The 23,635-nt window shown below is 40.4% G+C and overlaps 2 protein-coding genes across 3 annotated transcripts in view; one reads left to right on the top strand and one right to left on the bottom strand.

The window, feature by feature from the left end:
• The window catches only part of cep128 (centrosomal protein 128), an 86,943-nt gene extending 72,922 nt beyond the window's left edge, over positions 1–14,021 (top strand). The window contains exons 21-26 of one of the 2 annotated variants that reach the window (XM_084082399.1): positions 2,279–2,328; positions 5,180–5,203; positions 6,906–6,983; positions 9,539–9,652; positions 12,209–12,317; positions 13,587–14,021. In XM_084082399.1, the coding sequence (XP_083938525.1) occupies positions 2,279–2,328; positions 5,180–5,203; positions 6,906–6,983; positions 9,539–9,652; positions 12,209–12,317; positions 13,587–13,675 (464 nt within the window). In that variant the 3' untranslated portion in view covers positions 13,676–14,021. The remainder of the gene's footprint in view (positions 1–2,278; positions 2,329–5,179; positions 5,204–6,905; positions 6,984–9,538; positions 9,653–12,208; positions 12,318–13,586) is intronic. The other variant, XM_084082400.1, reaches the window with a different exon arrangement.
• Positions 14,022–21,021: 7,000 nt separating this feature from the next.
• Positions 21,022–21,912, bottom strand: LOC311062858 (hatching enzyme 1.2-like; the record flags this gene model as incomplete). Its single annotated transcript, XM_084082077.1, has 1 exon — positions 21,022–21,912. The coding sequence occupies one exon, from the start codon at positions 21,910–21,912 to the stop codon at positions 21,022–21,024; it is 891 nt and encodes a 296-aa protein (XP_083938203.1).
• Positions 21,913–23,635: the final 1,723 nt, after the last annotated feature.

Below are 23,635 nucleotides of genomic sequence, written 5' to 3'. Positions count from 1 at the left end.
TTTCCTTTACCTTTTTTTCCCTTAAAAACACTGGTCTGAGTGGAAGTGTAGATTGCTGTAACATCACAGCACATGTCTGTCTCGCTGACTACCCTACAGATTTCATACCCAGGGACCCGGGTGTGACAGAAAGAAGCAGTGATAATAGGCTGCTGGTGGATAGTAACTAAGAACATTTACTCAAGTGCTGCACTTTACTTGAGTATTTCCATTTTTCAATACTCCACTGCTGTACGTCTCAGAGGAAAATATTGTATGTGTACTCCACTACGATTATTGGAAACTTTAGTTACTGTACTTTGCAGATTCTTCATTATTAATACAAAACCTCTATGCTTCAACTATTTAAAATTAGCAGATCTAAAAGCTCACAACATGTCCCATGAAGACACGTTGTGAGCTTGTAGAGCTGGTATTTTTGAGAGAAGATTTTGAAATAGCTTAAAAAATGAATGTGAATGAAGTACTTCTACTTTTGGTACTTTAAGTACATTGTGATGCCAATACCGTTGTACTTTTACCTAAGTAAAAATTTGAATACAGGTCTTTTACCTGTAACAGATTATTTCTACCATGTGGTATTGTTACTTTAAGTACCATATCTGAGTACTTCTTCCACCACTGAAAACAGACCATGGGCGCCTCTCCCCTGCCGTCTGTAAGGTAGATTTAACCCGCTGGGCCGAAGCCAGACCCTATGACTGTTGATCAATGTTCAATCTTCAAGTGCAAATTGGCGGTTTGTGCGGCTTTCTGAGTATTCCTGAGTTGCAACTTGCTCTCCGCTAGCTGCGGTAGCCCACACACACACACACACACACACACACGCACACACACACGCACACACACACTCGCTTGGAGTGCACAGGAGGAGATGGAGTCATCCACCGGTGATTGAATATCGAACTCGGTTAATAGTTTGAGAGAGAGAGACGAATGGCGCAGCAGTCACAGTAATCTATTGGATGTTACAAGTTGGGGAGAGGCATTTAGATGGCTTTAGAGAGGACACTCTCTCTGTCAGGCTTCATCCTTCTTGGATGTTGTTCTCACTAATAGGTCTGTCACAATTCTGACATAATCGCCTAGTCGCAAATATTTGATTGCAATTAGTTTTTGCATAATCGTCATAATCATATACATGTTGATTTTTTTTTCTCTGTATAATTTCAAACATTTTCAAAAATAGTGTAATTAGCTTTTTTCACTATTCATATAAAGTATAAAGTAATTCAATTATGCAAGTTATCTGTCATATCTGCCCTGTGCACCTTTTTGTTTATGAAGCCTAAAAGCCAAACAGAAATTAAATTTGTATTCACAATGTTCCAACAGAAACGCAATTAAAATGAATCGTTAACCGCAATTATTTCAGCGTCAATTAATCGCCAAGTAAAATGTCATAATCGTGACACCTACTGTACGAAACAACGTCCAACCAGTCCATTACATGACATCGTTGGCGGTTGCGTCACCACATCAGTGCATCCCGGCAGGCCGGTACGCAAACCCAGATGACTGTAATCCAATAACGGTTAATTGTAATCAGATAGTAGGAAATGTATCACGCTATATAATGTGATGTTTATCTCGTTAAAAGCAGCTTTTCTATTCCCTGACATATGCTTCCGTACTGATCAAACACTTGCTTTATTGCTGCACATGCTACTTTATCTTTTTTGCTTCACATGTGCTGAGACCCCCTCAGCAGACACTGTAAGCAGATGGTCACATACGTTTGCCACTTTAATTATCGTTTGTTTTTATTCTTGTTGTTTTCAGGCCTGGAATTTCGTTATTTTAGGGGCAAGGCCACTTGGTCTTTGGTGTTTTTTTAGGGCACAAAGGCCAAATGCTAGGGCAGGAAAGCCATCAAATAAAACAAGATTTTAGTCCATTGAAATAATTAATTTAATTTTAGGGTTAAGGATTATTTTAAATGTAATATGTAGACTATCTGCAGTGAAATAAATAAATTATGGTATTTACAATCTTATCCATGCTTAGCCCTGCTCCAACGTGACAGTGCTGTCAAATTAGTCTACGTATGAAGCTATCTATGAAATCTATGAAAAAGTTAAATCTGCAACAACATTTTTTACAATATGTAGTGGGGATCCCTGCTTCATCTCTCTCTCAGCTAGGGGGTCCTTGGGCTGAGAAACGTTGAAGACCCCTGCTTTAACAAGTGTGTGTGTGTGTGTGTGTGTGTGTGTATGCAATTGTAAACCGTGTATAAACAAACACACATTTTGCCACCATATTTTTCTCATTCCAGAGTTGCTAGAGAGAAGTCGCAGGAAGGAGGAGGAAGTTCGGACCCTTCAGGTCAGTGTTTCTTCAATAATTCACATGTGCTCTCTCTCTCTCTCTGTCTATATCTGTCCATTCACCATTACTGTTTATACCATTGCTATCGGGCAGAAACCTTGTATTTCCATTTATTATTTAAAAAAAAACATTTAATTATTTTTCCTTCTTTGTCGTACAACAGTGTTGCACAAAAGTAGCAACAATTGCCGATCTGCAACCTCACAACGCGTTGCATCGTGCCGTGTTGTGAGCTTTCGTGCCGTGTTGTGAGCTTTCGGAAATAGCCGCTCGATGCGTTGCATCGAGCGGCTATTTCCTCTACTTTTGGGACATTTTCAAAGTGAAAATGGTTCATTCTGTCTGTGGATTTTATATATTTAAGCAATGAAAAGTATTAACTAGAGCTTGTCTAAATATTTATAATTTAGACATTCAGCAGACGCTAGTATCCAGAGATGATAAGCAGAAAGCAGAGTAAGCATGAAATCTAGTCCATTGGTTCTCAAAGTGGGGTACGGGGACCCCCAGGGGTCCTTGGGGGGGTTCCAGGGGGTCCCCATCAAAATGTGTTAATATAGCATCACAATAATTTTAACCTTTTATACTTTGGCTATTCAAAAACAGCAGATCTACAAGCTCATAGCGCGGCACCGAGTGCCGCGCTATGAGCTTGTAGATCTGCTATTTTTTGGAAAATCGTGAAAATTTGTGCAAATCTTTGAATATTTATATTTTTAAGCGAACATTTGTAACTCAAATCTTTGCTTCTGGGGGTCCCTGAAACTAAATATTTGAGATGGGGGTCTGCGGCCAAATATATAACATTTTGGGGGTCCTTGACATGAAAAAGTTTGAGAACCACTGCTGTAGTCAACAAACAACAACGTAAATAGTCATATAAGTAGAGTGCAGAGGGAACAATGTAACAACTAGTGAACATTGGAACCTTTGGAACACGGTTTCTTTTTTTTTGTTCCATTTCCCGAAAAGTTACTGCTTTACACGTACAAGGTTTCCAACCCAACAGCAACGATATGTATGTTTAAAATCCAGTATATGTGGTTGAACCGATATCTGTCCTGCGTCAAGAGCTGGAGTTGTAAAAGCTCTGTACAATAGACCTTGGCCCAGCTACCACTACTACAGCCTGAACCATGTTCTGCAATGTTCTGCAGTTCATTGTGTTCCCTCTGTCTGTGCACTTGTATAAGTATAATTGGCTTTTGGGTGGGGTATATACTCTTCCGTAATAGATGTTCAGATGCAGTACATTCTTTGAACAACTTTGGCGTGTATATTCTGTGGACTACATTCACAGAAAATAGTAGATCTTCAACGAAGATATTTAATGTAGAAGGAAAACAGAAAAGTCACTCGTATAGAGCCCTGAGGGACTCCGTTCAACCAAGTATAGGGTTTTAAGTGCTTAAAACCCTGCCCAACAACCAACCAAACCCCTGAGAAGTGGTGTGTGTGTGTGTGTGTGTGTGTGTGTGTGTGTGTGTGTGTGTGTGTGTGTGTGTGTGTGTGTGTGTGTGTGTGTGTGTGTGTGTGTGTGTGTGTGTGTGTGTGTGTGTGTGTGTGTGTGTGTGTGTGTGTGTGCGTGCGTGCGTGCGTGCGTGCGTGCGTGCGTGCGTGCGTGTGTGTTTAATTGTATTACTATACTTGTGCGTGCCAAACGTCCCCCACAACAAGTATAGTAGAATTTGAGAAACAGACATTGTGAGGACCATTTTCCTGGTGTGCGTCCTCACAAGTGTAGTAATACAAAACCGTTGTGTGTGTGTGTGCGCTTTCTATACATATGTGAGTGTGTGTGTGTGAGAGAGAGAAAGTGTGATGGCACCTGCCAGAACCACTGTGCAATTAATCATCCTTCTCAAAGCCAGCCGAGCTTTTAATTGAGAACGATGAGGAGACAGGGAAGTGGGGGAACAAGGCGCTCTATGTAGTGAGAGAGGAGAGCAGTTCAGGATAAAGGTAATCATCAACACACCTGGAGAGTGTGCACAACAGCGGGGAGAGTGTGTGCGTGTGTGACTGTGTGTGTGTGTGTGTGTGCACAGTAGATAAGAGGCACCACTTATGCATTTTAGGAAAAGGGAACATCACGGAATAGGAGCCACATGAAAGGGAAGGGTGTGTGCGTTTCCCTCTGTCCTGCTGTGTCTTTCTAATAACAAGCTTGACGTCTGGTTGCAGACTCTCCACAGCCCCTTCATTTCCTTCCCTTGTTAGCTATTTGTTGCAGTACCACACCTCCCTCACCAACCCCCCACCTCACACACACACACACACACACACACACACACACACACACACACACACACACACACACACACACACACACACACACACACACACACACACACACAGCTACTGTACTCACACACTCGCTGAGGCTCTTTCTGTTCGGCTAACCACTGAGTACTCTATTCACACTTAAATCTTTAAGACCGGGGAAGCATCATTTGTGTCATTTTAAGATTTCTTTGGCTATTAAAAAATAGCAGATCTACAAGCTCATAGCACGGCACCAAGTGCCGCGCTATGAGCTTGTAGATCTGCTATTTTTTGAAAAAACGTGAAAATGTGTGCAAATCTTGGAATATATGTTTTTTTAAAGTGTACATTTGTCAAATATTTAGGAAGCAAAGATTTGAGTTACAAATGTCTGCTTTAAAAAAAAATATATATATATTTGCACAAAATGTTCATGATTTTTGAATAGCCAAACAAATCGAAAGTGACAGAGATGCGTTACTCCGGATTGAATGGGTTAAAGTCGTCCCTCACTCTCCTGCCCTTATTATTCTGCTGGTCTATGTAGGACACTCTAACTCTAACATTCTGTGTCTCTCGACAGGATCGCATACTGGATCTGGAAATGGTGAGGTTCCACTGCTTTTTTTTTATCACAGTTTAGCACCAGGATTCAACTACATGCTAAGTACATTCTGGGGAAAAAAGGTTCTGAAAGGGCTCCACATTTTATTAACTCATTAAGACCTGAGGTTCCGATTCTACAAAATGTCTTCTAAATCCCAACAGTTTAAAAAAAAAAAACCTATGTTGCTATAACAGTGGTTCTCAAACTTTTTCATGTCAAGGACCCCCAAAATGTGTATGTATTTGGCCGCCGACCACCATCTCAAAATATGTTGTTCAAGGGACCCCCAGAAGCAAAGATTTGAGTTAAAAATGTTCGCTTTAAAAATATATATTCAAAGATTTGCACAAATTCTCTAGATTTTTCAAAAATAGCAGATCTACAAGCTATGAGCTTGTATATTTGCTATTTTTGAATAGCCAAAGTGTAAAATAATGCTTTTTAGCTCAAATCAAAAAAATAAAGGGTTAATTTCAAAGTAATGTTGACTTTTGGCGCGCCACTCCCCGTCTTGATATGCTGTATAGCTTGGTCACTCGGGCCCGTTCAGTACGGCACATGTTTGTTCAGCAAACCCATGTTTGGCTATAGCTGGTGGAGGAGGCATGATGGGGGGCTGTTGGCTCCGAAATGATTGCTTTAGTCAAGGCTCAGAGGAGCGTTTAATCATCATAAATCTCTCTGACGCCGGTTCGAGAACTAAATAAGCCACCAGCTGACCGGGCACTATCCAGTGTTTACTGTCAAAGTCCAATATTGACTTCCCACCGCCGCACCTCAAAACGTAAAGCCCCCCCGTTTGCCTAGCGTTCTCTTAATTAGCTATTAGGATGTCATGCCGTTAAGAGAAGAGACAGCACGCTGTTAATTAAGACTATTGAAGGGCCGTATTGACCCTGAGCACTATTTACAGTCACTCACCGGCATATCTTTTGTCAGTCTATCACGATTACGCCCGGCCTTGTCTTGTCTTCAATTAGCTTGTTGGGGGCGAGGGCGGGGGCCGGGGACCGCCGTTAACCCATTCAATCCGGGAACGCATGTATACTTTTGGGCTATTCAAGAATAGCAGATCTACAAGCTCGTAGTACGAGCTTGTAGATCTGCAATTTTTTTTAATTGTGAAAATGTGTGCTAATAATATGTTTTTTTTTAAAGCGAACATATTTTAAGTCAAATCTTTGACTCAAAATGTGTGGACGTCTTCTAAATCCTAACAGTTATTTTTGAAAAAAACATATGTTGCTATGATATCAGTGGTTCCCAAACCTTTTTCATGTCAAGGACCCCTAAAATAATATGTATTTGGGATCTACAACATAGCAGATTTACAAGCTCATAGCGCGGCACTTGGTGCCGAGCTATGAGCTTGTATGTCTGCTATTTTCGAACAGCCAAAGAAATGTAAAATGACACAGACGCATTCCTGGTCTTAATGGGTTAATTCAAATGGTTTCTGCTTACCCTCCTCTTCCCATACTAGGCGTCATCCATCAGGGTTTCAGTCATATGTCAGACATCATAGAGATCACCTGGCCTAATGCCCCCTGTTTGCAGATGTGTTTTTTTATTTTTATGTTGAAACCGTGTGAAAAGGGATGGATAGCCAGTCTGGACTGGAGAGTGTATAGAAAGCCCTTTTATAATGAAACCTGATGGTCTTCTGTGTGGTGTGTGTGTGTGTGTGTGTTGTTGTTCCCAGAGCACCAGATTAGCCCTGGACCACCTGGAGTCAGTGCCGGAGAAACTGTGTCTGATGGAGGATTTTAAGGACCTGGAGGTGAGCTTCCACCTTCTTCATATAGACTCAGCCTTTTGATATTTTTTACGGCCGCCGTTTGTCCGTGTGTGAGAGCCAGCACGGTATCTTGTTCTTTAGAATGTCAGTAAACAAATTACTAAAGTAGTATGCTGCATAATCTCCCTGGCTGTGACATTTGGCGGAATGCTTCTATCCAAAGTGAACACATTACCATGAGTTCACTCTTTATGCCTGATTTATACAGTGTGTGGCTGCGCACGGTTGCACACGAAAACTGTATAAGCTCCCAACACGATGCGATGTATAAATCAGGTTTAATACCTTGAGTGCATACATTTTTTAGTACATATTGTACAGTGATCTCACTGGAAATGTGTTGCAGCAGCAACACTCGTGGGCTATATTCTCACTGTTATTCTTCTCAAACCATTTGAATATCTTAAATATAAAATCTTAAAAGTAAATAGAGCTGTAATGTTATGATTTGGTAAAAAGAAGCATCACCAAAACAAGTAACACAACATTTAATCAAAGTGAAAAGATATGAATTAAATAACCACTGAATGAATCACTGTCACTATCCAATCCTGCACATCCATCAAACTCTTCCTCATTAAGGCCCTGAAGCTTGGATATAGCCCCTATGACAGTTCTTCTACTTCTCACAGACATTTTAGTCTGATATATTTGATTATGCACTTGTACTGTCTCCTGATTATAGACCTAATTGCGTTATCTTTCCTTTTCCAGATCTGCTCTGTTTTTTTTTTATTTCAAATCATAGCTAATCTGCAGTTCTTGAAATTTGGATTCAGGTCATGTCACACTAATACATTTCTATTTTAAAACAGAATTATTAAGGGTAATCCATGGCGAGCAGTGCTGTTCTGATAATGCACGATTTAATCACTGTTTGTGTTTTGTAACTTTTTATGAAATAACATAATAATTAGAATGAAACATTCAGTACATATTTAGGAAAAGTACTGTAAGGGTTCTATAGATAAACATTTTGTTAGGGTCCTATTAGATTACATAAAAATAGTCAGAGTCGTGTAAACATAACTATTTAGGATGCCCCAGATTAAGGAAAAGTTGGGGTCCTTGTTGATCAGTTGTTCTCAAGGTGGGGTCCAGGGACCCTCATGGTTCCTTGAGGGGTTCCAAATGGAGCCTTGCAGGTCTGTGAGAGTGTATACACTCACATTTGTACACAGAGTTTTTTGTAGTCCTTGAAATATAAAAGTTAGAGAATATAAATATAGACAGTGATACATAAACACATACATTTTTCGGAAAGGTCAGATTCCTGTAGATATTTCATATATGTGACATTTCATGCTTAAAACCAAAAGTATTCCACATATACAGAAAAAATGATTTTTTTTCCACCTGTGGCCTACTCTCAACTCAACTCAAACTCTTTTTTAATTTATATCACATTTACAGCGTCCAAGGTCGAACCAAAGTGCTGAACAAGAACAAGTTAAAAACAGGCAAACAGAGCAGGAGAAAAATAAATTAAAGCAAAACAAACAAGGATCACAACTAGAATAAAACAAAAACAGCATATCAGAGTGTACAGCATCAAAGTACACACCTCAAGGGTATACAGTACATGGCAAAGCAGCATCAAAGGCCAGGGAGGGACAAATGTGTCTTTAATAAAGATTTAAAAACCTCCAAGGATTGAGCAGAGCGAATGTGTTGCCTTTTTGTATGGGGTCAGGCTAAGGTTGACTTTATGTTAACCACCTGAATCCCAGCATCCATATTCTGGGGGGAGCATTAGCCAAAAATAGCTGATCTACAAGCTCACAACACGTCGCACTGCGAGAGATTTGGTTTAGACAGAAAAAGCAGTCCAAGTACAGAGGCAACTCCGGACCAGTTTTACAAGTAGGGGGTTTAAGTGGTTAAACCTGTGTTATAGCATAGTATACTGTATGTATAGCTGTTTGAACTTGTAAGATGTGTGTCATTGATTCCTAAAAATAAGGAACAAAATGTGTCCTTTATCAGTTCAATAAAGCAGGGGTTTTCAACCCTTTTCATATCAAGGTCCATTATTTATTCTGCATTTGAGCCACGGACCACCATTTGATGAGATTTAGACTCTCAGACCCAAGAATAATTTGTTATTGTTAGAGTAAGATTTTGTCCACATTTCCATGCTGTATTGATGTGGTACCATAGGAGAGATAACAGGCAAACGTTGATCAAAATAACAATTCTTTAATTAAGTAATGCAGATGTTAAACAATAATTTAACTCTTGAGAGCGTAAAATGAAACCAAATGGACCCGTAAGGGTCCATTTGGTTTCATTTTACGCTCTCAAGAGTTAAAGATCTGTAAGGGTCCGTTTGGTTACCAACTCTCCCATCATTTAGCTGGGGACCACCTGGAAACCCCTCAAGGACCACTGGTGGTCCCCGGACCACTGGTTGAGAACCACTGCAATAAGGGACACGTCTTTTAGTTTCCATATACGGGACGATTCTGTATTTCAAAGCCCTTACAGTAGGTCAAGTCTGTGTTGTGGTCTCTCTCTCCTCCTCTGTGTGTCACCAGGAGTCCCAGCGACAGAGGGAGCTGGTGCAGCAGCGCTACGCCAAATACAAAGAGATCGTCTGCGACCTGCAGCATCAGCTGGACGAGTCCAAGCGCAAGATGCAAGAGTACAGAGTATGTCACACATACACTTTGACCCCTTAGCATCTGTGTCATTTTAGATTTTAGCTATACGAGTGTGTGTGTCACGATTTTTCAAAAATACCAGATATACAAGCTCGTAACACCACGTCACTTTGTGCTGTGCCTTTTGTGCAAATCTTTGAAAATATATATGTTTTTTTTCTTTTTTTGCTTCTGTGGGTCCCTAGAACATTTTTTTTTTAGATGGGGGGGGGGTCCGTGGCCAAATACATATAGTATATATATTTTTTTACATTTTTATTTTTTTATTTGACCCAAAGACCAAGGAGATATGATTTTTCGAAGATCTAGACTCCCATCCACTTCCTTGTTAACTTAAAACTTAAAAATTCTGTATCTCGGCTCCTGAGTACTTGGCAGTGGGCAAACGCGGCCAGAAATAATTCAGGCAGTGAATGAGTTAATGGGTTAATTACAGTACATAAAATACAAACATACACACACACACACACACACACACACACACACACACACACACACACACACACAGACACAGACACAGACACAGACACAGACACACACACACACACACACACACAGACACAGACACAGACACAGACACACACACACACACACACACACACACACACACACACACAGTTGCAAAATACTCCCCCCCCCCCCTCAGAAAATGTAGCTTTACACTGCATAAGGAGAGCCGGTCCCCCTGAACAAACAGCCCCCACACCTTTTCTATTTCAGTCTCCTAATTGCAGCGCTTTGTTCAAACAGCAGCTTGGTTATAGATAGCCTCACTCTTGAGAGTCGCTTGTTTCAAGTCTGGCTCGCCCACACCGCCGTGCCAACGTGTCTGGCGCGACAGCGCAGCCATTTGCAACTTGTATGAATATATGAATAACTTTAATGTATGGCGCCGGTAATGCGTCACGTAATGCATGAGGGGAACCCGGGGGGAGAGTGGGTGAAACATGGCTGACACCCTGGCACAAACACAGCGACCCTGATCGCCTCCTTCGCGTTGTTTTAATCGCCACATTCATCTCGTCCCCCTTCTCAAGCCTTTGGCCAAGGGGCCCATATTGAGACATCGCTGTTGATGGCAGATTGCCGTCAGCTGTCTAAAGATCACCCCCTCCTCCTAACCGCAGCACGTGCACTTTTTCAGACGGTCATAATCTGCCTAGATTGCCCCCGTTGGTTTTACCAAATGGCTCCCGCGTTGAGCGATAAGCGGTGATAGCATTAGCGGTAATGGCTGCCGCCCACGCGGGGTTTGTTTAAGGAAAACGGACGGACGGAATGTCTTTTATGAGGCCTCTGTCTTGATCACTTTCAGCGACGCTCGTTTTGTTTTTTTTGTTTTTCCTCTTGACACTAATGGCTGTGTATATACCCTGCCAGCAAAGACGGTCCTGAACACGATAGCGGTTTGCGCTCGTCTCGGAGTTGGCTAAAAAGCGACTCGTATCAGAGATATGAGCAGGGGATTTCCTGCACTGCCTCTGAACTGAAGACACCCGTTTCAAGACGTAACATATCGTCTCTGTCGGGTGGAAACTTCATTGTATTTTTAATTTGAATCCTGAAAATTAACTGTTAATTTTCAGGATTCAAATTCAAAAACGTCAAAAGTAGCAGATCTCCAAGCTCAAAACGCGTCGCTTCGCGCCGCGTTTTGAGCTTGGAGATCTGCTACTTTTGACGTTTTCGTGTGACGCCGTAGTATGATCAAGTAGGGCATTAATTTACCCCCAAAAAAATCACAAAAAGTTAGAATATGGAGATAAGAGGTTTCTGCCCGACAGCAACGATATCTCTGCTGTCCGGCAGGAACCAGCTAACTCCAAAATGTTCATTTTCCAGGAAATTTAAAAAAAAGTTAGAGAGGAGTTAGGAGGTTTTGTTCATCATTGATAAGAACAGCTGAATGGACCTCCAAGCTCACAATGAGGTTGGAGGTCAAAGGGGGGTGGAGCCTGGAGTCAGCTAAACCGCCAACACCGGTGGACGTTTAAATTTGAGGATCCAATGGAGTTAGCTGGTTTTGTCAGAAGCGCTTTTTTAATGCTTTTCATTGGTTACCAACACACAGACGTAAAGGGTGTTCAATGGCCCTGATTTATGGAAAAAAAAATGCAAAAGCATTAACTCATTCACTGCCAGAATTATTTCTGGCCCGTTTGAACACCGCCAAGATTTTTCATTGAAAATAAAAAAGTACTCAGGAGCCGAGATACAGAATTTTTAAGTTTTAAGTTAACAAGGAAGTGGATGGGAGTCTATATCTTCGAAAAATCATATCTCCTTGGTCTTTGGGTAAAAAAATATATATATAATATATATATATATATATATATATATATATATATATATATATATATATATATATTTTTTTTTTTAAAGTCGTTTTTGTCGTTCTTGGCAGGCATGGCTTATGGACAAAGTCGTTTTAGTCGTTCTAGGCAGGGAATGAGTTAAAATGGAGTTAGCTGGTTTCTGCCGGACAGCAACGATATTCAGTTCGAATGGGTGGTACAGTTGTGTCTTTGTTCTCCTGCTCCCCAGGATGAGAAGTTGGACGCCACGTCCAGGAGCCTGCGACTGGCTGCCCTCAGCTCTTCCATCAAAGGGCCCGGCGCTTTTCTCAGCCGCTCGCACGGATCAGACGCGCTGTGTGAGTATCCGCCGCAGCTGTGCAGAGGCATGTTTAGTAACCATATTCAACCTGGCGTCTCTATTTTGGGCTTATCGTTCTAGGCAAAAAAAACCTGCAAACATAGCTGATCTACAAGCTCACGCTGTGTCGCATTGGGACACGTTGTGAGCGCAAATAGCCACGATATTCTGTGCCGTGCCAGAATCAGTGTTTATTGCCAAGTATTTTCACATAAAAGGAATTTGCCCAGGTGCATTGCTCTCAGGCTCACAGAAAAGAAATGATATTCAGCGAGATAAAACGAGACAAAAGTATAAAATGTAATAGTGAATGAAATAGCATTTTTCAAAGCATGGTTACAAAAGAGCTTTACATAGAACAGGATAAAAAGAAACATCAGTCCCAGCGGAAAGATACAGGAAACTAAATACAAAATATACAAAATACAAAAAATATGATATGACCATGAAAGGGAATAAAAGAAGGTAAAGTTTGCGAAGAAAAAGGCCAATGGGACGAAGATGTCAAATAAAAGAATGATATAACATGAAAAGAATATGAAGAAACTACAGAGAAACTGTAGTCGTGTATCATCTGATATTGTATAGAGTAGACCACTTGGACATAATAGCAATAATATTGCAATGGTGTATTTGTGGTATTATTAGATATTGCACAAATGCACATATTAAATATTGTTCATGTAGACATTACACTTGATACAGTAGGTGCTGCAGGGGGTGGCAGCAACATCTTTCAACTTGGCATCCCTATTTTGGACATGTCATTATAGACATTCTTTTTGTAAAATGTTGTGAGCTTGTACATCAGCAATAATTTTTTACTATTTTTGACAATGGGGCTTAAGTAGTTAACTTGCTCCAAGCAACCAAGTTCTTTCTATCTATCGGGTGTGTGAGTGACAATCATGTGCAATCAAACAGTGTGTGGGTAGTACTTCTAATGTCACTAGCTCCATCTATTCCACTAAAATGATTTGTTTTTACCAAAATCAACAGTAGCTATTCTACGTCTAGTCTGCAGGTCGAATCATTACGACAATTGAGACTATTACAATTGAGACTATTTCAGGGTTTGTTGCAAGTAAAACATTTTGTACTCTGATCTTTCTTTCTTTCGGTTTTGTTATTTTGCCTTTTGTTATTCTCTGGTTTTTCGTTCTATTCTGGTGAAAGTTTATTGCGTTCATGTCGGGTTCAATATGCCTTTCTGCAGAATTGTTGGAATTTCCCAAATAAAAGAGAGTTCTCTCTCTCACACTCTCAGCTCCGCAGAAGTGTCCGTCCGGCTCAGACGCAGACATATCCACTGTGAACGGGGCCATGACTCCCTCGGACCACCTCAGCCTCAAGTAAAGCCATTTGCAGTGTAAAAGGCCAACGGTGCTCTCAGCTAGACTGAACTACCCTGTGCTTTGTCCAAGGCAAAAACGACGACCTGTATTTCCCAGCAGGCCTTGCTCTCGGCACAATGCTTCTCCACTACCTCAACCAGGCAAGCATTGAAGGTGCTACAGCGCAATACAAGGCTCGGCCTGCAGGTGTCCCAACAAGCACTAAAGCAGGGGTCTTCAACAGGGGGTCCGGGACCCCTAGGGGGTCCTCAGAGCTACTATAGGGGGTCCGCCAAATCTTTGTGTGATAGGATTTTGTTTTTTTACATTAACCACTTGAACCCTAGAAGTCCTTTTCTGAGGGGAACATTAGCCGAAAATAGCAGATCTACAAGCTCTCAACGCCTCGCAGCGCGAGGCGTTGAGAGCTTGTAGATCTGCTATTTTTGGCAAAGAGGCTATAGGTGTAGAGGGAAAAAAAGAACAGACTAAGTAAAAAAACAACTTTAATCTGAAGCACAATTTTATACAATATAGAGTAGGGGGTCCCTGCTTCATCTCTCTCTCAGCTAGGGGGTCCTTGGCCTGAAAACGTTGAAGACCCCTGCACTAAAGCCTGGTTTACACTTATACTGTTACGCGTTGTTTTGGTGTGCGACACCCGCGCACAAATAACGTATAAATCAAGCCTAACTTCCAGCGATACTTTGAAGGGAGAAAACGTATGTTTTGAAACTATGAAGGAAAAGTTGCTTTTTATTATTATAATACTATTTATTACACTTTAAATGAATGTATTTATAAACAAATTGGGTTTGACATTAAACGTTACTCCATGTGAAAGCCAAAATAGTAGCGATAGGCATTTTATACTGACATTAGTTACAGTAAGCCACTCCACTCCAAAAGTATGTTTTTAACTAATAGTTAACCATTCAACTGGTGCATATGATATTAGCATGCCAATTTAATTGTGAATTGATTTAATGTGATTGCAGCTATGCTACAACTTTACAAGAGTTTACTACTGTATGGTGCCTTTTCTACTTATACTCAATGCATTGTTAATTATTTTTTTTAACCAATACACTGTGTCGCCCTCGTCATATCAGTTATTTTTGTTTTGTTTTTTGTTTGTCTTAAAATGTTTGCCACATTTATAGTTTTGTTTTATTTTTTATCATGTTTTTTTAATCATTTATAACTGAATAATGTTTGCTTCATGCAGCATGTATTTGTAAAAAACAAAAAAAATGAAATATTAGCAAGCACAAACATATGTATATTTTTTATGAAATGTAGAGAAAATATATGCACTACAAAATAAATGCAGCAATATTTGTGTTTTACAAGTATGTTTGTCCCCTTAGTTTCAAAGAGGACTGTTTACTCAGCAGCAGCCTAAAGTCTCCCTGAAGTCTCTGAGGTTCTTTCTTTCTGTTTTTCTCAAGTCTTTCAGAGGAGAATGAAGCAACTCAAAGCCTGACCAGCTTGTAAGTGACGTCTTCTTTTTAGCCCCGCTAGTGGTGGGGCTCTAAGGACGGCTATGTCAGTCAGTCTCTGCTTTCAACATGTTTGTCTGAAATAACAACTACTGGCTGAATTGCCATGGACATTCCTTTGCACGTTAATGCTCCCTAGACAGTTGTTCCTAATGATTTTGGTAATCTATGGCTTATCTCTAGCCACCATTAGTAGTATCGCGTTGCCTTTTCAAATGCTTCCGCCATACAGTCTGGAGCACGGAAGCTCTGAAAATCAGAGGAGGATAAAGCGCAGGGCTTGACATTAACATTTTGAGGCACTTGGGACACAGGTAAATTTCTCATTCACTTGTACGGGCACTAAAGTTACTTGTCCGTGTAAGCTCATATGGATGAGATGGAATACGTTTAATCATAGAACCATTAGTTTGATTGGTTGTTCAACATAAATCACAAAAAAGAAAGATAAGAAAACACTATAATGTGGCCGTTAGTGTTTTTTATATTTAGAGAATAGGGAAGGCCAATGGCCATTTAACTCTTAAACTGCCAGGGTTTTCCAAAATAGTACTCAAAAACTGCCAGCAGTTTACATGGTAAAACATTAAAAAAATATATATATTTTTCAGTTTATTTTTTAACATTGAAGTCAATGGAGCAGCAACTTTTTGGAAAATGTTATCTCCTGGTTCTTTGTGAAGAACGGAAAAACGGAAAAAACCTAAAAAATAAATTATAATTTTAGATTTTTTTTACTGTCTGGAAACAGCAGGGAGCGACACTGCTCCACCACCCCCACTGTACATCGATGAGTATTGGCTTCGGTGCCTCCCTAGGCTGGACTTGAACCTGTGGCCTTGCTTGCAGAGACGCGAATTTAACCTGTGGCCCTGGTCGCCGTGTGGCCCTATTTGCCAAAGTTGCCTGCATAAAATCTATTTTCCTCCTCCTTTAACTAACGACAGACAATGATACAAACAAAATACATCAAGATATGCAGTTGAATTTATTTTCGTTTTTATATACAGGTTTATTGTTGTTTGTTGTGCTGTTGCTTGTCTGGATTGTTTATGGAGCAGTTTTGAGAACAATGGAAACAAGCCCAAAAAAAGCCCTTTTCAAATTTGAAATGTTCTTATATTTTTTGGAACATTTTCACCTACAATGAATGACCACATGAACGCTAGCATTCACATTACAAACATTCTCAATGCGCTGTGAGCTTGTAGATTGTCTATCTTCAACAAAGAGATTTGGTATAGACTAGAGGGGAAAGGATGGGGCCATGTATAGACAGACCCCTGGGGGGGCCTCGGTCAAAAGAGTTTAAGTAGTTAGTTGTAATGGCCTGTGATGACGAAGGTGTTCTCTTTGTAGCATGATTACCTTGGACAGAGTGAGAGACTTGATCAAGTGCTATATGCTAATTGGCGTAATCCCATGCTGAAATCTTTACAGTTTTAATTGATTTGCATCATAATATCTGGGCACATTTTTACACCATTGGGCTGTTTTTTTTTAACAATTATTGGACTGGAAACTGTCAAACAAATCTGGCAGCTCTAGTTTTGGCCCTTAAGTATGTTCCTTTTGTACGTTCTTTAAATAAGATTTTTTAACACATTTAAAGCCAAGTGCACAGTGCCAAATCCTCGGTTATGTAATCCTGCCTTGAATTTCTTTTGTACTGCGGCCCATCATTTACTGAAAGAAGTGAATCATCTCTTACTGTAATTAAAAACTAAGAATCAGACTTCCTCTTCATGAAATTTTGTGGATTACGATTTTTGAGCGCACTTCAAGTGCTGAATGTGAAAGCCTCTTGAGAGACAGCACCGTGTAGCTTTTGAACAGGCCATCATCTTTTTCAAATGGAGAGAAAAACATGATAACGTCAACATCAGTTTTGAGAGAATAGACGTTGTGAAATCAAACAGTAAAGCATTTGAGTGCGCTGATCCTCGCTAAACAAACCTGTCCATTCTGATTGTGTGCTACCGTGATCAAAATGGGCTTCTCTATAAAAACGGAATGTTGCCAGAATGCACTCTTCAGAGCACAACTACGGCTGGGTTTACATAAAGAGGGCAAGTCTATTATTTTAGTGTTTCACTGTGTTTTCTGCTTGTGGATGATATACAGTATGTACAGTCAAACAATATCATCTACGGTATATATAATATACTGTATAATGACCAGTCCAGTGTACCATCTATCGACAGCGAAACATTTACGGCAGTTCTCCTAAGCAGGCATCTGCTATGGTACTTAAGTGCATTGGTTCTCAAAGTGGGGTCCCTAACAAGAGCATCACAATCATCTTAGCCACTTTATCCATGTGTTTGTTGGCTATTCAAAAATAGCAGATCTACAAGCTCACAGCGGGTCGCTTCGTGCCGTGCTGTGAGCTTGTATATCTGCTAATTTTGGAGGTCCCTGGCATAAAACCTTTTCAGATGGGGGGTACGCGGCCAAATACATATCAATTTGGGGGTCCTTGACATGAAAAGGTTTTGCTTTAGTGCTTTAGTGTAGCCTACATCCCAGCAGTACATGTGCAAGTGTGGCAGAGTGAAGCAGGAGTCATTAATCCAAGAACAAAACAGCATGAAGGGGCTTGATTATGTAGCTAGAAGACTACTTTAGGTGTGCAACTGTTAATCACACTAGTCAATTTAATCGATTATTCTAAAAAAAGAATCCTTATTTTGGGATCATTACAGTAAAAAAGAAAGTAGCAAAAATAGTGAAAATAGCCAATCGACATCGCTCACAACACAGGCATTGTGAGCTTGTCGCGCTGCGTTTCGAGCTGGCAGACCTACTACTTTAGATACTTTTGTGTGACGCTTTAATAAGACCGGGGACGCATCTGCGTCTCATTTTAAGATTTCTTTGGGCTATTCAAAAATAGCAGATCTACAAGCTCATAGCGCGGCACCGAGTGCCGCGCTACGAGCTTGTAGATCTGCTATTTTTGAAAAATCTTGAAAAAGTATTTTTCAGATTTTTTTCAAAAAACTGTTGAGATTTAGATTTTTTTTAAGAATCGCCTCAGGTCTTAATGGGTTAATAATGATGAAGTAGGGCGTTAATTTACACAAAAAGTTAAAATATGGAGAGAAGAGGTTTCTGCCCGACAGCAACGTATTGCTACTAGTACTTACGTAACAAATCAGAGACTTCCACTGCTGATAGAGGGGGTGGGAGCGGTTCAACAGGACATCTTCCAACTTCCTCCTCATCCTTCCCTCCGCAACCATCCACCTCCACACTGTCCGGTTTGACTCCCACTACAGAGCTGGGAGTTCAGCTTGTTGGTTAATCAGACTTTCTGACCATATCTCATATGCTGGGACAAATTTGGTCTTGTCCCTATACACAAATGAATGTAATACTTTTTGAATATAAGGTAATTATTAACCCACACACCGCCCCCTTATTGGCCACTAATATGTTTCGTTATAAATACCGTGGGCACCCTTCACGCAGAATTACTCCCCCTTACTAACCCTTAAAGTGGGGTCTGGGGACCCCCATGAGTCCTTAAGGGGGTTTCCCAGGGGTTCCCAGCAACAGGAACAGTTTAAACACTTAGTCCTATTTTTTTAAATTTTTTAATCTTGACAAATCTTGAAAACGTGTTAACACATTTTCTCTTATGGGGGTCCCTGGCACACAGTATTACATACAGTATCAATTTGGGGGGCATGAAAACGTTTGAGAACCTCTGCCCTATATACAAACCAGTCAGTGTTTGCTCGGTCAAACTGGTTTCCCAGCTCACAGCTTTTGCAATTGACATCTCTTGCCCCCTCAATAGGGATCAAGAGTGCAAACAGAATCACAGGTGCAGACGGTCCCACTTGGGGGCATCTCTGAGCCTCTCCTCTCCCTCCATTCATCATCTCCTTTAGATGAGAGAAGATCTGAGAGTCATTAAGACATCCGTCTCTACAGACACATTTCACTGCCTTAGGGCAGCCTTAATTCTCTTGCTCTCTCGCTTAATTGCTTACCCTGGTCTCTCTCTCTCTCTCTCTCTCTCTCTCTCTCTCTCTCTCTCTCTCTCTCTCTCTCTCTCTCTCTCTCTCTCTCTCTCTCTCTCTCTCTCTCTCTCTCTCTCACACGCATGCACAAACACTGCACTATACTAGTGAGGACAGCAATATTATGACTGACTTTTTTTTTACCCTGACTCTAAATCCAAAAATAGCAGATCTACAAGCTCAGGCTGTGACAGGTTTTGAGCGTGTAGGCTATTTTCGCTAGGCAACACTTACACACAACTAAGCATAATTCAGCATAAATCCAATCATAACCTCTAAATGTCTAATCCTAACCCCAACCTGAATATTGTCCTACTTGTAAACTTAAACTCCCCAAATCTTTTGTAACCATATAAAACAACCATTTCTCTTGTGAAGAGTGAGGATCATTTTCCTGGTCCTCACTCTTCACGAGAGAAATGGTCTATTTCTCAATTGCGGGGACATTTGAACCCTCACAAGTATAGTAGTGTCACGCACACACACACACACACACACACACACGCACACCTTGGCCACTAATGCGTTTCGTTATAAATACCGTTGGCAAAGCTACCTCTTATCTTGGCTATTTCAGGTTGCTAAAGCATGCAAGCCCATAGATCAGTCGTGCAGCTCCCTGTGGAGCCATTCCTATTTACATTCTACCCCATCATCAGTCCTGCTCCATTCCACTCTGTCATGCGTACAGCCCATATATGCAACGTCGTACGCTGGTGTCGTGCGTTGAAAACAACCCGTCTACAAGTTTACAACGTGTTGTGGATTTGATGGATTGCGAGCTAGTGCACTGGTTCCCAAACTTTTTTGCCCGAGACCCAAAAGGGACATTTTATGTCTCCCTGGGAACCAAACTAGTGGAAATAGCAGATCTACAAGCTCACAATATATATATCATATAAATGTTGTGTTTCTCTGAAAAAAGAAAAACGTTCTATTTAATTTCTGAACATGTCTTTTTTTTTTTTACTTTTTGAAAATGTTTTATAATAATAATTACATTTTTTTGTAGTAAAAGAAAAGGGGAAAACATTATGTTTACTTGTGACCCGTAAAAATGGGCCCATGACCCACTGTTTGGGAAACAGTGAGGATCTGTTATTTTCGGGAATATACTGTATATACACCAACACTAAATCATGCTTGAGAGATGGGGATGAATACATTCAGAGCTTTATGCGGTTTATTTATTTGGTGTCCATGTGTGTGTTGTTGAGAGTACCCTGTAGAGACAATAGGTTTTGTAATATGCAAAACCCATTATAATATGTACATGCATGAGAAGCTCAGGGCATGTATGGTGTCAAGAGGACCCATCAGTGTTCAAATTACACCGTGGCTTTAGGGGGAGCCCTCTGTTCCCACCGGGGGAGGGTATTGTATTGATTGAGGGGTTTTTTATTATCAAAATGAATGTACCTGTACATAACTATATGTTTGTACATATCTGTCAAAAGCATGAAACGGAAAAAATAGCTTATTCTAGCACTTGTGTATACATATAGAGTATATTTAGCCCAGGACAACAAAGAAACAGAAACGATTATTTTATTTCAATGTTTTGCTTTATTACTCATTGCTTTTTTAAATTAAACTTAATTGAGTGTAAAAGATTTAAAACAAATGAACAGTATTTAGAGTTGGACAGTATGATCAATAATTGAACATTTGTTGGTCTCAGGGATACGAATAAATGACCCAATTACACTTAGTAAAGTATATGAAACAAACTTTATTATTATAGTGACTTTTTGATTGTTGAGCAAAAGCTACGAGGTAGAAGAGACGTCAGCTCACATTGCACTTGGTTTGTTTCAATGTAAGTATATACAGTATCAGACAGTATCAGACAAATCAATCAATCTGGAGATGGAATTTGATTTAGCTTTTTCAGCTTTTTTCTTGATCAGGTTTTTCTGTATTGCGTTTTGCCTTTGCTCAAGGAAGTCTTTGCATTCGTACAGCTTGTTAATCCTCAGGATGTCGATGTCAGACATGCCCTGTCTCTGGCCGATCTGCACGTTGGCGTTTGGGATGGGGGTGATGCTGTCTTTGCCGTACTGGATAGAGAAGGCCGTTTTACCGTAGTGCATGATGGAGGAGTAGTCATAGGGGGTGTCCAGGTTGTTGGTGTTCTGCTTGTAGAAGTTGTAGGCCATGTCGCTGTTGATGTTGTCCCAGTTGATGCGGACGTACTGGTCACGGTCGCTCCTGGTCTGCTCGTGCTGGAAGCCCAGGGCATGGTTGATCTCGTGCTGGATGATGCCGTGGTACAGGCAGCCCGTACGGCTCAGAGAGAGCACTTGCTTGCCTCCTGTTCTGCCTAGATCAGACCAGCAGCCATCACTGTTCTCAATGCTGATGTAGTCGCCCTCGTCCTGACGTGGCTCAAAGCGGACACAGGTGCTGTCCTTGAAGGACTGCATGGCTCTTTGAATCTTCCTCCTGTCCCATTTGTTGAAGTCGCTGCTCACCGTGTAGGGGATCGTCACCGAGCCATCGGAGTCTTTCTTCCACAGGCAGTTGGAAGACCACCAGCAGTACATGGCGTTTCTGGTTCTGGGAGCGACCAGGTCTCCCTCCACAAGGAACTGCCTGGAGCCGTTGTTGGAAGTCAGAATCATGGTGCTGATGTCTGCCTGGACTCCAGATTCACTTCTTTCTTCCAGGATGGGATGGGCCTGGGAGAGGCCCAGCAGTAGCAGGAGGCTGAAAAAGATCTTCATCTTCTGGGTCCTTCAGGGGTCTTTCTTGGTCCCTGGTGGTGCTGGAGATGCTGTGGAGAGGATGCTGGGAGCTTGGTGACTGAGTCTACTGAGTCCATAGCTTTTATACTGACCTGTGTAGGTGTGTCATGGAGGATTAAGGGTTGTGTCCAGACCTCTAAAGCCTAAACAAACCTGTGAAGGCAGAACTCCTCAGACCAACCTGCTGTTTCAACAGCTCAGTCATTAAAAGGACAACTAGTGTTGGTTAATGGGGTGGGAAACACCAATACAAGGTTTGCATTACATGTTAGACATTCAGACTCTAAATTGTGAAACTTAAAAACAAAATGTCCTTTAACATTTTAATATTATAGACATAATATTTGACATGAATGTTGCATTCATAAAGGAAATAAAGTAAGTAACACAAAAGTAAAACAACTAAACTATAATAACCCACTTACTATAGTGACAGAAACATGAAAGTCAGCAACAATCTGCAAGTTTAATAATTAGAACAAAGGACATACAGAAAAATAATTATGTACTTACTTGTTGTGAGAGACATATTTAAAAGAAATCTGTATTAGAGTATTTTTTGAGTATTTTGAGTATTTGGATTACATTTCATGATTGCTATTATTTTGTACAGGCTTGTGGGGTTGGAGTTAATGAAGTTCATTGAGCCAGTTGTTAGAACAGCCGGTGATTAGAAGCTTTCTGTATTAACAGCAGCTGTGTCTAGCAGAGTTTGTTCAGTCTAGAGCTGGAAGCCTAAGACCAAAGACAGTTTTTTGACCCTACTAAACCTGTTAAGATAGAAGCACTTTTTTGAACACTTTGGATGTATATGTCATGTTTGTTTTTTCTGTGCACTTTTTTCTTCACTAAAAAGTTAAACTCATCAAGGTGTGATTGTTTTGGAGTCAAGCTTATTGTTTTTTGGGCTTTCACTGGAATTAAGAATTGGGACCAACACATATGTACTTCACTTGCTATTATTGTTGTAGTTATTGTTCACGTACACACCCTATAACAAAGGGACATTTGCTTTGAGTTAACTGCCAATAAATGCATAATAAACTGTTTTAATGATAATGCAACAAAACAGCTCAGTAATGGTTGAACAACCATGAGAGATGCTATTAAAAACAACTTTAAAAAACGTGTATTAATGTTCTTAAGCAGTCTTTCTCATAGCGATTATAAATGTCTAAAACATGTTAACATTTCTATTATTAAGACTTATACAGTATAGCTTTAACACATAATAAGGATAATAAGCATCTTACTGTATAAGGACTTAAGTTCTTTATACATTTTCATTAGTCTTATAATAACAATAAATGTGGACACAATGTATTATTTATGTATATTAACCCTTGTACAGTATAGCCTCATTGAAACATAATAAAGTTAATAAGCATCTTAATGCAGGATGTTCATTTAAAGCAAGGGTTCCCAAACTTGTCAGGCCGTGACCCCCCAAAATAATCTGACAAGCACTTGGAATTGTAAGCAAGTTAAGGCAACACATTTAATTTGACTCGGTTCCACAGATAAATATTACAAGCTCACAACGCCTCGCAGTGCTGCTCTAGGTTATCTAAGAGGTTCCCCGACACTGACAACACTGACAAACATTATACGAATTCTATGTTATCATATTTACAGTATAAATGTAATTACTGAACTGCAACATCATATAAATGTCTGTCTGTCTTTCTGTCTTTCTTCTATT

The sequence above is a fragment of the Gymnoscopelus microlampas genome (genome assembly GCF_963454915.1).
Source record: "Gymnoscopelus microlampas genome assembly, chromosome: 16".
In the NCBI taxonomy this organism is placed as follows: domain Eukaryota; kingdom Metazoa; phylum Chordata; class Actinopteri; order Myctophiformes; family Myctophidae; genus Gymnoscopelus; species Gymnoscopelus microlampas.
This window is presented reverse-complemented; position numbering and strand designations above follow the sequence as displayed.